Source organism: Gorilla gorilla, chromosome 2 (assembly GCF_029281585.2).
Source record: "Gorilla gorilla gorilla isolate KB3781 chromosome 2, NHGRI_mGorGor1-v2.1_pri, whole genome shotgun sequence".
In the NCBI taxonomy this organism is placed as follows: domain Eukaryota; kingdom Metazoa; phylum Chordata; class Mammalia; order Primates; family Hominidae; genus Gorilla; species Gorilla gorilla.
In genome coordinates this window covers 64481912-64495369 of record NC_086017.1, presented here as the reverse complement: position 1 = coordinate 64495369, position 13458 = coordinate 64481912, and the positions used below count along the sequence as shown (strand labels likewise).

Here is a 13458-nt window from a genome sequence, read left to right as displayed (position 1 = left end):
TAAAGGTCTGAGCCACAGCGCCCAGCCTGGCCCACAATTTTCTAAAACAACACCCATCTATTCTCCAAGGCATGAGAAAGGCAAATCAAAGAGGAACTTACATCACTCAGAATGTTGAAGGCCTCATTCAGAGCTATATCCAACATTCCAATTCCTTTGGCGAAAAGTTTGTCCAGATGCTCCCTGAAGTGCTGAAACAACAAAGCAGAAAATCCATTAGTGTCTGTCCTGTTATGTGAAACACCAACCTTGAATGAATTAGATGTACGCCATGGCAAGACCAATGATTGTCAGATCCAACCGGTCATAATTTACTTTTTCCTTCTACATTCAAAACATAAGAACTTACTCAATGTAAAACTTACCTTCAATATTCATGGTTTAGCTTCAGTTACAGTTTAGGAAGAAAATCAGTTGAACTCCGGTGAAAAGCATTTAATTCATCTAAAATTGCCACTTTCCTCTCCCGTTTCATCATTGGTGACTCTTTTCCTCTCCTACCCCTACTCTCCCGCTCCTGATCACATTTAGGACTGCATATGCACCCCTCCACTGGGAACCCACTCTCAATCCATTCCCTGGCTCTCCTGCCACGCTCTCTCCCACCCACTTTTCACATCTCATATGGGCATAACCCTCTTCCCACCGCATGACGTCTTCTCAGAGCACCAGCCTCTAAGACTAGCCTAGAATGCTTCCTTTGTGACTCCATGCTGCCATCAGGTACTCAGATCCACCTTTCACTGAGCACTGCATAATTAAACTCTGTCCCCACCTAAGACTGTGACATTTCTTAAGATACGGCATTACTCTGTCTTCATGTCTACCACATGCATAATACACACAGAAGGGGCTCAGTAGATAGCTCTAAGGAGCAAGGATAAAGACTGGATCACAACATGAAAACTGTGATTGTAACAAGAGAGACACAGGCTAGAAATCCAGAAGAGCTCCAGGGAATACAGAGAATGGGAGTGAGGCTCTTCCAGAGTAGGCCCTAAGACTCTTCTGGCTCTGCAGAAGCTCAGCATTAGCTACAGATTAAAGGGGACTAAAGAAAGTAACTGCGAAACCCCACACGTTTCTGCTTCCCAACAAAGGGGCAAGAGCGAATTCAGGCTCATGCCCAGGAACAGGTCAGTGCACACAATGCATGTCCAGGAACACATGCATGTATGAGTGTCCCAAAAGCCCACACCCACGGTGGCACCACGGCCTCGCTTTGCTTTCCAGTCACTGCATTCCGAACACCTTTCTTTTTCTTCTTCTTTTTTTTTTTTTTTTTTGACTGGAACCATGTGCGCCTTTATTAGCTGAGCCACTGCTTGAGAGGGATGAAGCGGGAGGAGTGGGTGGCCCCGATGCCGGGCCCGCCGTGCTTTATGGGCTTGTAGGTGATGGAGAACTCGCCCAGGTAGTGGTCGATCATCTCGGGCTTCATCTCCACCTGGTTGAAGGTCTTGCCGTTGTAGACGCCCACCATGCTGCCCACCATCTCGGGCAGGATGATCACGTCCCACAGGGGCGTCTTCACCACTTCCGGCTTCTCCATGGGCGGCGCCTCCTTCTTGGCCTTGCGCAGGCGCTTCAGCAGGGAGTGCTGCTTCCGGCGCAGGCCCCGGTTCAGTGCCGCTGCTGGCGCGCACTGTACAGCGGCATCAGCCGCTTGTAGGACACGTCCAGCAGCAGGTCCAGGTCCACACCGCGATAGGTGAACTTGCGGAAGGTCTGCTTCTTCTTCTGCTCTACTTCTGCCATCTTGCCGGATCCTCAGAAAAGATCTCTCTGGTCCGCGCCTGCGCAGTTATCGCGAGACTCCCCTTGCTTTTTCTATTGAAACGGATTATTTTCTCCCCAAAGGCATCCCCACTTTTGTCCGCTGGGGAAACTGGCTGGAGGAGTCACCAGGAGGGAGAGGAACAGGAAGAATGAGCTCATGGAAAATATCCACCCATGATTTCCTTGCTAAGGAGTGGCTTTCTTTCTCTTACCACGCCCTAACACCCAACAACGCCCCAGGCATGCCATCAGCACTCAGATGGTGAAACCCATTCATGATGTGTCTAATTGGCCACACTGCTTAGGACCACCAAAATGATCACGGAATCAAAATGGATCGTAGAGACAAATCTTAGGGCATGCTGATTGTTTTAAGATGCTGCTCTGTCTCTCCTTGGGTCCCCTCAGAAGCAGTAGGAGCCCCCAGTCATTGAGCTGGGCAGAAGATTTGCTGGCAAGATGGTGCCAGTGTGAACGCCAAAGTTTGGGTGGGTTCTTCATGGTAAAAACCTTTGAATGACACCTGGGCCTAACATGAATCGAGGCTGAATTCGAAACTGGTGGCTCACCTTGGGCACATGTACAACCCACAAGATCCTCTTCCCTGGCCCACTCCACTGTCGTAGCAACCTTCCTTGCCCTCTGGCCCATCAGAGCAGCCGCCATTATTGAAGCCTGCCTGGTGTTAGGCCCTTAAAAAATACAGTGCAACTGAGTCTTCATGACAATCATGTGAGGTTCCATCATCCCACTTTACAGACAGACTGAGAACTGTGTCCAAATACACACACCACCTAGTTGCCTGGCCCAGGTTTCAATCCAGGTCAGCTACACCTACTCTAATGCCCTTCTTCTTTCTGCTATATACCTGTTGTTTCTCTAAATTAGCAAAATAATATTTTTTTTCTTTTTGAGCACCTTGTATGCCAGGCACTTGCCATGGGCTTGACATATACCTGAGCAGTCTGGCTCCAGAATGCTCACTTTAATCTCTGCTCCTGGGTGGGAGCTAAGTCTTCAGGGGATGATCAAATGGCTTGAGTGATGGGGGAGAGGAATGCTGAGGGCCAGGGAACTAGGCAATCTCAGGGCCAGGAGCCAAGCTTTGTGCCTCTCTTTGCTTCCTGCCCAGTTCTCAAGGCCCATCAGGATGCCAAGTGCATGGCAGGTCCTCCAGGAATGCCTGGTGAACAAATCCAGGCAATTAACCGAGTCCAAGGCGTCCCAGCTGTAGTTGGGCAGGAAGGGAGTCTGCCTTCACCAACAACCACCCCCGGTGGAAATCAGGCTTGTGACCACCATGAGGACTTAGGCTCTGAAAGTGTCAATACATGGTGGTCCCCACACCCTCCTGCACCCACCTAGGGACACGGAGCATGATGAAACACCCATCACACAGCTCACTGAGAGGCTGGTCATTAACCAGCCCTAGATTCACAAAGCTGTGGCCAGACTCTGCCTTTACAAGTTCATTCTATTTGCCTGATGTCATTTCTGCCAAATGCCTTAATTGCACTCAGTCACACAAGTTAACACAACATTTTTTTCTTTTTTTTCTTGAGACGGAGTAGTCTCGCTCTGTCGCCCAGGCTGGAGTGCAGTGGTGCGATCTCGGCTCACCGGAAGCTCCGCCTCCCGGGTTCACACCATTCTCCTGCCTCAGCCTCCAGAGTAGCTGGGACTACAGGCGCCCGCCACCACGCCTGGCTAATTTTTTGTATTTTTAATAGAGACGGGGTTTCACCGTGTTAGCCAGGATGGTCTCGATCTCCTGACTTCATGATCCACCCGCCTCAGCCTCCCAAAGTGCTGGGATTACAGCCATGAGCCACCAGGCCCAGCCTACACAACATTTTTTTAAACAACCTGCACAACATTTAATTTTTCTTTTCATCTCTGTGTAGCTCATGTGGCACTTCAGGCAATGGTTGCTTTTTTACAGTTGGACATTTAGATCAAATGTAACAACATGTTATGGAGTTCCTTTTAATTCGCTTTTATAACAAGGTCAGTTGTGATTTTGTTTCTTCCTGGTACATATCTGGTCCATATATTAGACGGAAAAACTATCTTCTCAAGTTAAGGACTCCCAAATGATGCCACCAATAAAGGACTCTCTGTGTTTCTTTCTCTCTCCTCTCTCTCTCTCATGTCCAAACTCCCTCTTCTCCTCCACACCCTGACCCAGATCACCATCCTGGTCTTTGGAGCTTCATTTAGCCCTCTGCCCAACTCTCCTACACAAAACCAGCTCTTGTCTCCCAGGGAACTACCTCCCATGATGTGTCCTCCACTAAGAGCTGCTCTGTCCAGTTAGGTAGCCTTGAGCCACATGTAGAATTTACATTTAAATGTAATTATTAATAAAATTACCTAACATTAAAAATACAGTTCCTCAGTAGTGCTAACCTCATTTCAAGTGCTCATTAGCCACATGTGGCTAGTGGCTACTGCACTGGACACTGCCAATTAATGAACATCGCCATCATTGCAGGAAGTGCAACTGGACAGCACTGACCCAGAGACAGGGGTTAAAATGGACCTTCCTTCCTATCAAGCCATGGACTAATGGTGAGTCAGAGGAAGGTCTAAGACCTGGACCCAGGGACATGTGTGAGTTTTGCCTGCCCAGCATCAAGTCCCCTTCTTCTGATTTTCCTTCTCCCACCAACCCATAATTCATATGATTTGAGTGAAGCTAATGTCTCTCTCCCTCCCTCCCAGATCGAGGAGTGGGACCATTTATCAGACCTGTCCAGTCTATGAATTCCACCCCAAGGGCCACAGTTGTGCATGGGCATTGAGCCAATCCCTGGACTTCTGCTGGCACGTGGGAGGAAGGACTCTCTCTTTCCATGAGGATTGCTGAGAGGAAGCCTAGGGCTGCCAGCAATCATCCTGCCACCGCACGGGAGGTGCACACCTGAATGAAGGTTAACAGCCGCAGAGAGCAAAGCCCACATGGAGGAGCCAGGACAGGATAGAGACAACAAGGCTTGAGCCCCTAGATCCGGGCATGCCTGGCCTTTTAGGTAAGTGAACCAATACCTTTGCTCCTCTGCTTAGTTACAGTTTTAGCTGATGTGGGCCACTTAATTGAAAAGATCCCTTATGATTACCACAGCCAAACCAATGACCCTGGCTGCGGAGACCACACCTCGTGAAAGCTTCCCCTGCATTAAAATGATCTTCCTCTTCTCCCCTATGCCCCTCCTCCCCTTCTTAATCACAGCCATCATATGGTGCGATCAGTTTACCGCGCCTGTGCTAGACTGAATACAGCACTTTATACACAGCAGGCTTTTGATGCTCGAGGCTTTAACAGCCAGTGCTTTGACGACCCATGGCATGGAGGAATTTGTGATTCTGCTGATGATCAATCCTAACCATGTACACCCCAAGGGTAGTGTCTGGAAGCAAAGGAAGGGGCTGGCTGACTGCCCTGCATCCTCTTCATCACTACAGATTTATTTTTCTCTACTCCCAGTTGTGGTCATTGTAAGATCCAGAAATTGTTATGTTTAATGCCATTATATCATTGTTATTGTGCGGAGGCAATTGGTATACAGGCCCTATGAACTCTGATTTAGAAAAAACAAAAACAAACAAACAAAAAAACTGGCCGGGCATGGTGGCTCATGCCTGTAATCCCAGCACTTTGGGAGGCCAAGGCAGGCAGATCACGAGGTCAGGAGATCGCAACCATCCTGGCTAACATGGTGAAACCCCGTCTCTACTAAAAACACAAAAAATTAGCCAGACGTGGTGGCGGGCGCCTGTAGTCCCAGCTACTCGGGAGGCTGAGGCAGAAGAATGGCGTGAACCCGGGAGGCAGAGCTTGCAGTGAGCTGAGATTGCGCCACTGCACTCCAGCCTGGGCGAAAGAGCGAGACTCCATTTCAAAACAAACAAAGAAACAAAAAACTGAACTGGGGGTCAGGAGACTGAGTTCCAGTGCTGGTTATACCATTTACCAACTGAACCCCTGAGACAAGTGGCTTTAGTTCTCTGGCTTCAATTTTGCCTGCTGTGAAATGAGGATGGGAAAGCACCTGAGTAGTGGGTGGGGTAGTGAGAGCATCAGTGCCTCAGAACAGCAGGCAGGACTTCCTTCCAATTCCTGCTCTGACATTCGCCCTCTCTACAAGCCTGAGTAAGACACTGCCTTATCTGTGCCTTCATTTCTCTCTGATACTTGGGGGTACTGGGTTGACTTCTCCCTGGGGGACCCGAAAAAAAAGTCATCTGAAATAATTTTGGTGACAGAAAAAAAACGTGAGACTTTCATTTCATATTCACTAAAAGAAAGGACTGTCTTCAATATGTGAAAATTAAAAGAGACTACATCTCCAACGCTTTCTATGCCCACTTCCTGGGTTGCAACTTTATAATCTAATAGACCTTGGAAAAGGAATTATTTTGCCTTTCGAGGGCCAGGTTTTCTCAAATGGATAGAGACACGTAGCTGACTTCACTGACCCCAGGACCCGAATGCCTCAAGGGCACAGCTACAGAACAGAAGGCTCCAGATCGCCCAAGTCAGGGAGACGCTCAACAGCCGTGTACCAAAAGGTGGCCAGTTCTCATTATTTTTCTCAATTAAAATAAACCATTTATTGGAAATGGTGACAGTTCCATTTTATTATTAAACCTCAATAAAGGAGGAGAGTGGCTCTTTATCTTTGCTTCAAGCGACTCACGCAGCATATGCTGCTGCCCAGGAAAAAGCCTCACTTCCAAAGCAATTAGTGCAGCTTAATGCCTGGGGAGATGAGCCCACACTGGCGCCACCACTCCCTGTGCCCAAATGCCAGCAGCACCGCCACATCCGCTTATCTCTGACAAACAGCCACAACGTTCAGGCCAGCAGAGGATCCCGGTGAAATAAGCCTCTCCTTCACCAGTATTCAGTTTAGTTGAATCATACTGATGACTCTCTGTGATCACAGCAATCATGTTTTTTTTCTTGTCTATGTAATTATAATAAATGTTTGAGTCCTTCCTGTTAAGAGCAAGGTGTCAAATGGACATCAGCGGACAAAACAAGCCCTTGAGAGCTGGTGGTCCTGGCTGGGAGTACAGCCGCTATTTGGAGGGGAGGCTAATAGCCACCTATCAATGACACCCATCAGGGTCATTCGAGTACTGCAGACATGAATTTCGTACCCATTAGGAGTGGACAAAGGTTGCTGCAGCAACTCCACCATGGGAAGGCTTCAGAAGTTGCCTCACCAAGCCCTCCAAGGGCAGCCAATACTTGCAAAGTGACAACTGTATGCTAGGCATCACGTGCTTTTTGCACATTACTTCGCTTGATCCTCCTAACACCCCTAAAAGAAAGGTACTATTACATTCTTATTTTACATGTAGGCCAAGGACACTAGAAAGGTCAAGACGGCAGAGTGGGTTTCAAAGTGCTGAGTCCCTATGCAATAGGGCCCCTTCACAGCGCCCAGGGCCCAGCTCTCTACGTCCCTGATAAACTACAGCATGCAGGTGGGTGCAGAGACTTAGGTTCGTGTGCAAAGCTAAGATTCCGTGCAGGGCTGGTTTCCAGGGGATGTGACATATGCAGTGGCCCAGAGTCCCATTTTCAGAAGGACTCAGTGTTTGGTTTAATGCTTTGCTACCACTGTCCTGAAATTCTTTATAATTGTATTTTTTGAATCTGATTTGTACGTGAAATCCAATGGAGCAGTGGAGCATGCCTGTGAGCAGAGGAGACACCCAAAAGATGGTGTCTGCTGCTCCTTGCTGCCCTGTTCACACGCAGCACAGAATTCTGGCGTGCCGCTACAGTGCAGGTGTCCTCAAATGGACTTCACTTTAATAGGTCACTTTGCACTGTGGCTGTCAGGTAGCTCAAGCTCACTGGAAAATTAAAATTAAGGCATTAAAGGTAAGAGTGTTCTGTAGAGCCTCTTTGATTTTCAGTTCTGTCAGTAAACAGACACAGGATTGCCTGCTTTCTCCTAAAACAGAGATGTGGCTCCTATCAGCCTAAATGACGAGCAGGGTCCCAACAGCCACGTCCACCCTATTCTGATGCCCAACTACTCAGTGAGACTTCCAGATAAGCTCACGGGGTTCTGTGGTCCCACTACTACTGTGCTCCAAACCCAAAGTGCAGAAGCCCATTTTTCAGAGGCTCAAAGGGTGCCCACACCTGCCCTCCCCGCTGATTTGGATATTACACCACAAGATTATCTGATGTAAATCTGGACACTTCCTCTTGATCTAATTCCTCCTGACAACACACACACACCCAACCCTAACCTCAACCTGGGATGAGTCTCTCATATTCCCATTTAGTCTGAGAACTCCCTTGGCTGACTTTTACAGCCTCTTTGGGGCAAATCTCTCAGGGATGTTAGGGCAGTGCAGAGCCAATATATCTTGTAGGTAAGGCACATATCTTGTGACATGGCTACCACCAAGCCTAGGTTCCTGTAAATCAGACTGTCATTTAATTCCCCTGGGAAGCAGTGACATGGTATTTCTCAAAGAAGAAAACAGAATGGCTGAAGAAAGCTGGTAGGAAGGAGGCAGGCCCAGCTGTTTGCAATTTGGGGGAGACAGTACAGACACTGATAGAATGGCATCTGAGCTATTCCCCGTTTCTCCTTTACGTGTGTGTAACAAATTGATGTGTCTGAAGGTAGCAGCTGTTTAATGCCAGTGCCAAATTAGAGAAAAGATAGATCTCCTGGATGTGAACAATGAACATTATTTCATCCAGGTAGTCAGATTAGCTACATCCTCATTTCAATGGCAAAAGCACTAATTATTTCATGCAGGATGATGGTGATGATCTCAGAATTGGTGATTCTCTACAACTGGGAAATACCTAAAGTGGAACGGCCCCTCCACCTAAGCAGTTCCAATTTCCAAGTAACTGCTGAGAGGGAGGGACATGATGATTACCATGCCTGTGAACAAGGCCAGCTCCAAGAGGAGCCGTATTATGTGAGCTCATCGTCCTTCTTGTGAGGTCATGTGGACTTGTCAGTGCATCTCAGGGAACTAGGCTTTGCGAACCCCTGAAAGCCTGGGAAAAGCTGAAGCCCAGTGCTGCACGGACAGGACGCCTGTGTTGTGTTTCTGCATGGGATGGCAGTGTGTGTACACAGTAGGTCTCACCCTTCACATCTTCCTGACATTTCCAAAGGTCTCCATTTGTCCTTTATGAACTTCATGAAAATCTTGACTTGATTCAAATGCATTTCTTGGAGGAAGAATGCTTTCAGTGGCTGCAGCGTGCCAGGGTAGACAGAAGTCAGTTTCAATTCATTACAAACACAGTGCCAGCTCTGAGGATGCCTCAGCTCAGAAGAGGTACGTATTGATAGCCAACACCCAGGGGGAATGTGATGCTGACCAGTGCTGTGGGTACCAGCGCACTCGTCTGCATCAAACCATCACCTCACAGTCACACCTACAGTTCTTTGCACTCAATGCAAAGCTATGGCCCAGGATGGGGGGAGCAGCGTGTGCTAAGACACAGGTTAGGAGTCATATTCCCCACGAAGTGGTGGCTACATTCATTTCTGGGAAAGCTCAGCAAAGAAATGTGACCCCAGGGACACCTAAATTTGGACTTTTTCTGTATGAGCACTTGGAAGATTTGTAGCATTTTATAAAACTTGTATTCAATTAAAATGTGTTTCAATGATCTCTGTATTTTGCCAAGCTTAATTACATATGGGTATTAAACTTAATTGTCTGAATTTCTTCCATTCTTATTTGAGTCTGTGAATAAACAAATACCCTGTAAGGCACTGTGTGTGTGTGTGTGTGTGTGCATATATATATATATGTATGTATCAACATTAATTTGAACTTTGACCAGTCCCCTACTAGTGAAAATTTAAATTTTCAGTATTTTATGTTTTCAACATTACTATAGTAAACATCTTTGTACTCACATTGTAGTGCATATGTGTAGTAAGATAATTATAACAACCTCATGGAAGATAAAGAATTGAGTCAATAATTTCTTCATTTATACCATGCAGAGTGACTGTGAGGACTTAATAAGATAATGTAGACAGAGTGCTTCATACAGAGTTCAGCATATAGTAGGCGCTCAGTAAACACTAGATCTTATTAGTAGGGCACCTGTGGCTTACAATCCCTTATGGCACTGTATTTTTAGTCTATTAAAGTATCCAAGTTGAAATTCTAGAAACAACAACAATTAAAAAAAAAAAAAAAACCCAAACTCTACATACAGAAAAAGGAAAGTCACTGGCTGCTAGAACGAGAAGACTGGGAGTGCAGCTGTCTCAGTGAAGGGAGGGACAGGGGACCCAGTGGTGGCCTCAGGGCTCAGTCTGTCTTCTCTATTATATCTCCTGGCTCTACTTGGTTTCATTCCCCCAGCAAGCTCTTGAACACACAGCTGCCTACATCAGTGGTCTCACATCCTCCTAGCTCAGCCTGCCCACTGGCAAGAGATGGTTGCCAGATAAATATAGGATGCCCAATTAACTTTGAATTTTGGATACATAACAATGAATATAATAAAAATGTATTCTTTGTTATCTGATATTTAAAATTGAGTGCCCTGTTTGTTTGTTTTGCAAAATCTGGCAAGTTTACCCAAGAGCAGTTTCAGCAATATTGCTATAAGAAAAGTCCCCAGAAATACTCTGATCAGGCCAACTTAGGATGTGTGTCTGGGCCTGAGCCAATCAGGTGGCCAGAGAATGGGACCTCTGACTTATGCAGGTCTGGATCGCATCACCACATGTGAACTTGAGGGTGTGGTGGGGAGAAATGGGGAAAGTCCTACCTGACTTCACCAAATGGGTTTTCTAAGGACAGAGGGATTTCATGTAAAGGATGAGAGAGAGAGGTCCTGGACAGATAAGAACAGTCGACTTATAAGCAGCTTCTCAGAAGAGGTACAGCCTTTTAGTGGCAGTAGCAAGGTCCATATTCTAGAAAAAAACACTGATGCAGGCCAGGGTAGCAAAGGTGTGCCGAAACACATGCACTTCCACATGCATGCTCTCACTGCACTCACTTCCTCTGCAGCAGCATGTGGGGGCAGACATACATGTAGTGAGAAGATCAGATAAAGAAAAAATGGTAGCTTTTCCCAGGGATATCACAATATGCTTCTTAAAAGTTAGATAAAAGAGTTTCTAGAAAATAGGTGGTCCAGGGATGTTTTCAGGCCCAGCAGAAAGAGAATGCCCAAGACAGAAGAGAAGAGACTGCTACCATCAACTAATATTCTCTGGGTGCCCTCTACACACCAGCCTTGTCTCTGAGCCCTCATGAGTTCAATCCTCACAGCAATCCCCAGACAGAAGGTAGGTACTCTTATTACCCTCCTTTTAAGAATGAGAGAATGAATTCACATCACTTGACTAGGTCTCACAGCTAATAAATGGTAGAGCTGGAGCTTATATCCAAGCATTTGGTCTCTAAAAAAGTTTTTTTGCCAGAAACTTTTTATATTAGAAAATTTTAATTATCAACTCAATATCCTGACACCACCTACATCGACATCCCTTTTGGCAGCCAGACTCCAAAATGGCCTCCTATGATTCTCACCCACTGATACGCAGACCCTTGTGTTGGGCCCTCTTACATTACACCAGGGGTTGGTCTCTGCAACAAAGAGAATGTCATAGAAGTGATGGTATGCCACCTGCAAGATTAGGTTGTAAGTAACACTATGGCTTCTATCACGGTTGCTCGTCTGATCTCTATTGGATACTTCCCTCTGGAGGAAGCCAGCTGCTTTGCTGGAAGCAGCCCTGGGGAGATGCCATGGAGTAAGAAACTGAAGCTTCCGACCAACAGCTGTCAGGGAACTGAAGTCTCTTTCCAAGAGCCATACGAATTAGCTTAGACATGGATCTTCCATCCTAGCCAGCCCGTGGAAGACCAGCCCCCAGCCTACATCCCGAATGCAACCTCACTAGAGACCCTGAGCCAGAACAACCCAGTCAGGCTACTCCTGGGTTCTTGAGTCCAGGAACTACATGAGATAATAAATGTTTGTTGTTTTAAGCCTATGGTCCCCAATCTTTTTGGCATCAGAGACTGGTTTCACGGAAGACAATCTGTCCAAGGACAGGGGTATAGGGAGGTAGCCCGGGATGGTAGCAGGGCAGGGCGAAGGATGAAATTGTTCCACCTCAGATCATCAGGCATTACTTAGATTCTCATAAGGGGCACACAACCTAGATCCCTTGTATGCATAGTTCACAATAAGGTTTGCACTCCTGTAAGAATCAAATGCTGCTGCTGGCTGATCTGAGGTAGAGCTCAGGTGGTAATGCTTGCTCACTTGCCCGCTACTTACCTCCTCCTGTGCAGCCTGGTTCCTAACAGACCAGAGACCAGTATGGTATTTGATCTGTGGCCTGTGGGTTGGGGACCCCTGTTTTAGCTATTAAGTTTAGGGGTAATTTGTTCCACAACAGCAGATAACTAATATACTCATCTAGATTATTGTGAAACACATCCCAGATATCATATTATTTCATCTGTAAACATTTTAAAAACAAACCACATGTTTCACTTTGTCACAGTTACACAGTTTGAATGAGGATTCATGTAAGATCTACTCATTGTGATTGATTGAGATCTCTCTTAAGTCTCTTATTCTAGAGTTCCCTCTCCATTATTTTTCTCAAGTTTTGTTGAAGAAATAACTTGTTGGTCATGAAGAGCATTCCAGAATCCAGATTTTATTAACTGTATTCCTGAGGTGTCATTTAACATGTTCTACTGTCCCTCTATTTTAATTGATGGTGAAATTGAGCAGTTTGATTTGATTCAGATTTGACTACATATTTATTTATGTATTTGGTATTTATTTATTTATTTATTTGCTATTCATTCGTGATGTTTTTTACTTCCCTCCAACAAATGAGTAGTAGTCTCCTTGCGATGATGGTAGTCATCAATGACCAATGCCCAGATTCATTAATTCATCAGAAGCTGCAACATAGTGATATTTTAATTTCATCATCTCTCTTCATTTATTAGATAACCAATTTCTGCAAAGAAGTGCTTCCTCTTTTGCACTGTTAAGTCAGCTGAAGAACCACTTGTAGAAGAAAATTGGATAAATGTTAGCTGCCCTTCATTTCTTTACTGGTTTTCAAAATAAAGATTGGTCCGAAGGTGATCAATGAGGATCTCCCACACCCTTTTTCTTTTTTAGTATCATCAATGGCTTTTCTGCTTCATCATTTTAGTCTCAGCATGGGTTGTAACATATATGTTTCCAAATGTTGATGATTTTTGTGTGTTTTTTTGGGGAGTGGTGGAGGGATATTTAATTTATCCCATCTTTGGCCAGTGGGAGCCGCTTCTCTTCAGACTTGCTACCAAGTCCCCATACAGTAGTTGATAGCTTCCTGCTATCACAATAAGCAAGAGGTTACAGACGTATCTTGTTCATCTTCTGCCCCTAACCTAGAATCAGCCATTTCTCTAAGGAACCAAGAAAGTCACCATTCTTAACCATTTACACTCTATTATCTCTGTATTTTCCTTGAGCATACACCTGGGGAATGAGAAGGAAGGAGGAAGAGAAAAAAATAACTGAAGAGGGCCAAGTAAAAGGGCAAAGAAGAAAAGTGTAACATGGCCATCTGAGAAGCTTGCACAAAATGTGATGCAAACCTTACTCCAAAAACCTGACAGGCAAAG

The 13458-nt window shown here is 45.9% G+C and overlaps 1 protein-coding gene and 1 pseudogene across 3 annotated transcripts in view; both read right to left on the bottom strand.

Moving 5' to 3' along the window:
* CACNA2D3 (calcium voltage-gated channel auxiliary subunit alpha2delta 3) overlaps positions 1-13458 on the bottom strand; it is a 939729-nt gene that overhangs the window by 440304 nt on the left and 485967 nt on the right. For all 3 annotated transcript variants that reach the window (XM_031009416.3, XM_031009417.3, XM_055383540.2), the window contains exon 10: positions 102-191. In XM_031009416.3, the coding sequence (XP_030865276.1) occupies positions 102-191 (90 nt within the window). The remainder of the gene's footprint in view (positions 1-101; positions 192-13458) is intronic.
* Positions 372-1968, bottom strand: LOC101146134 (small ribosomal subunit protein uS19-like; annotated as a pseudogene).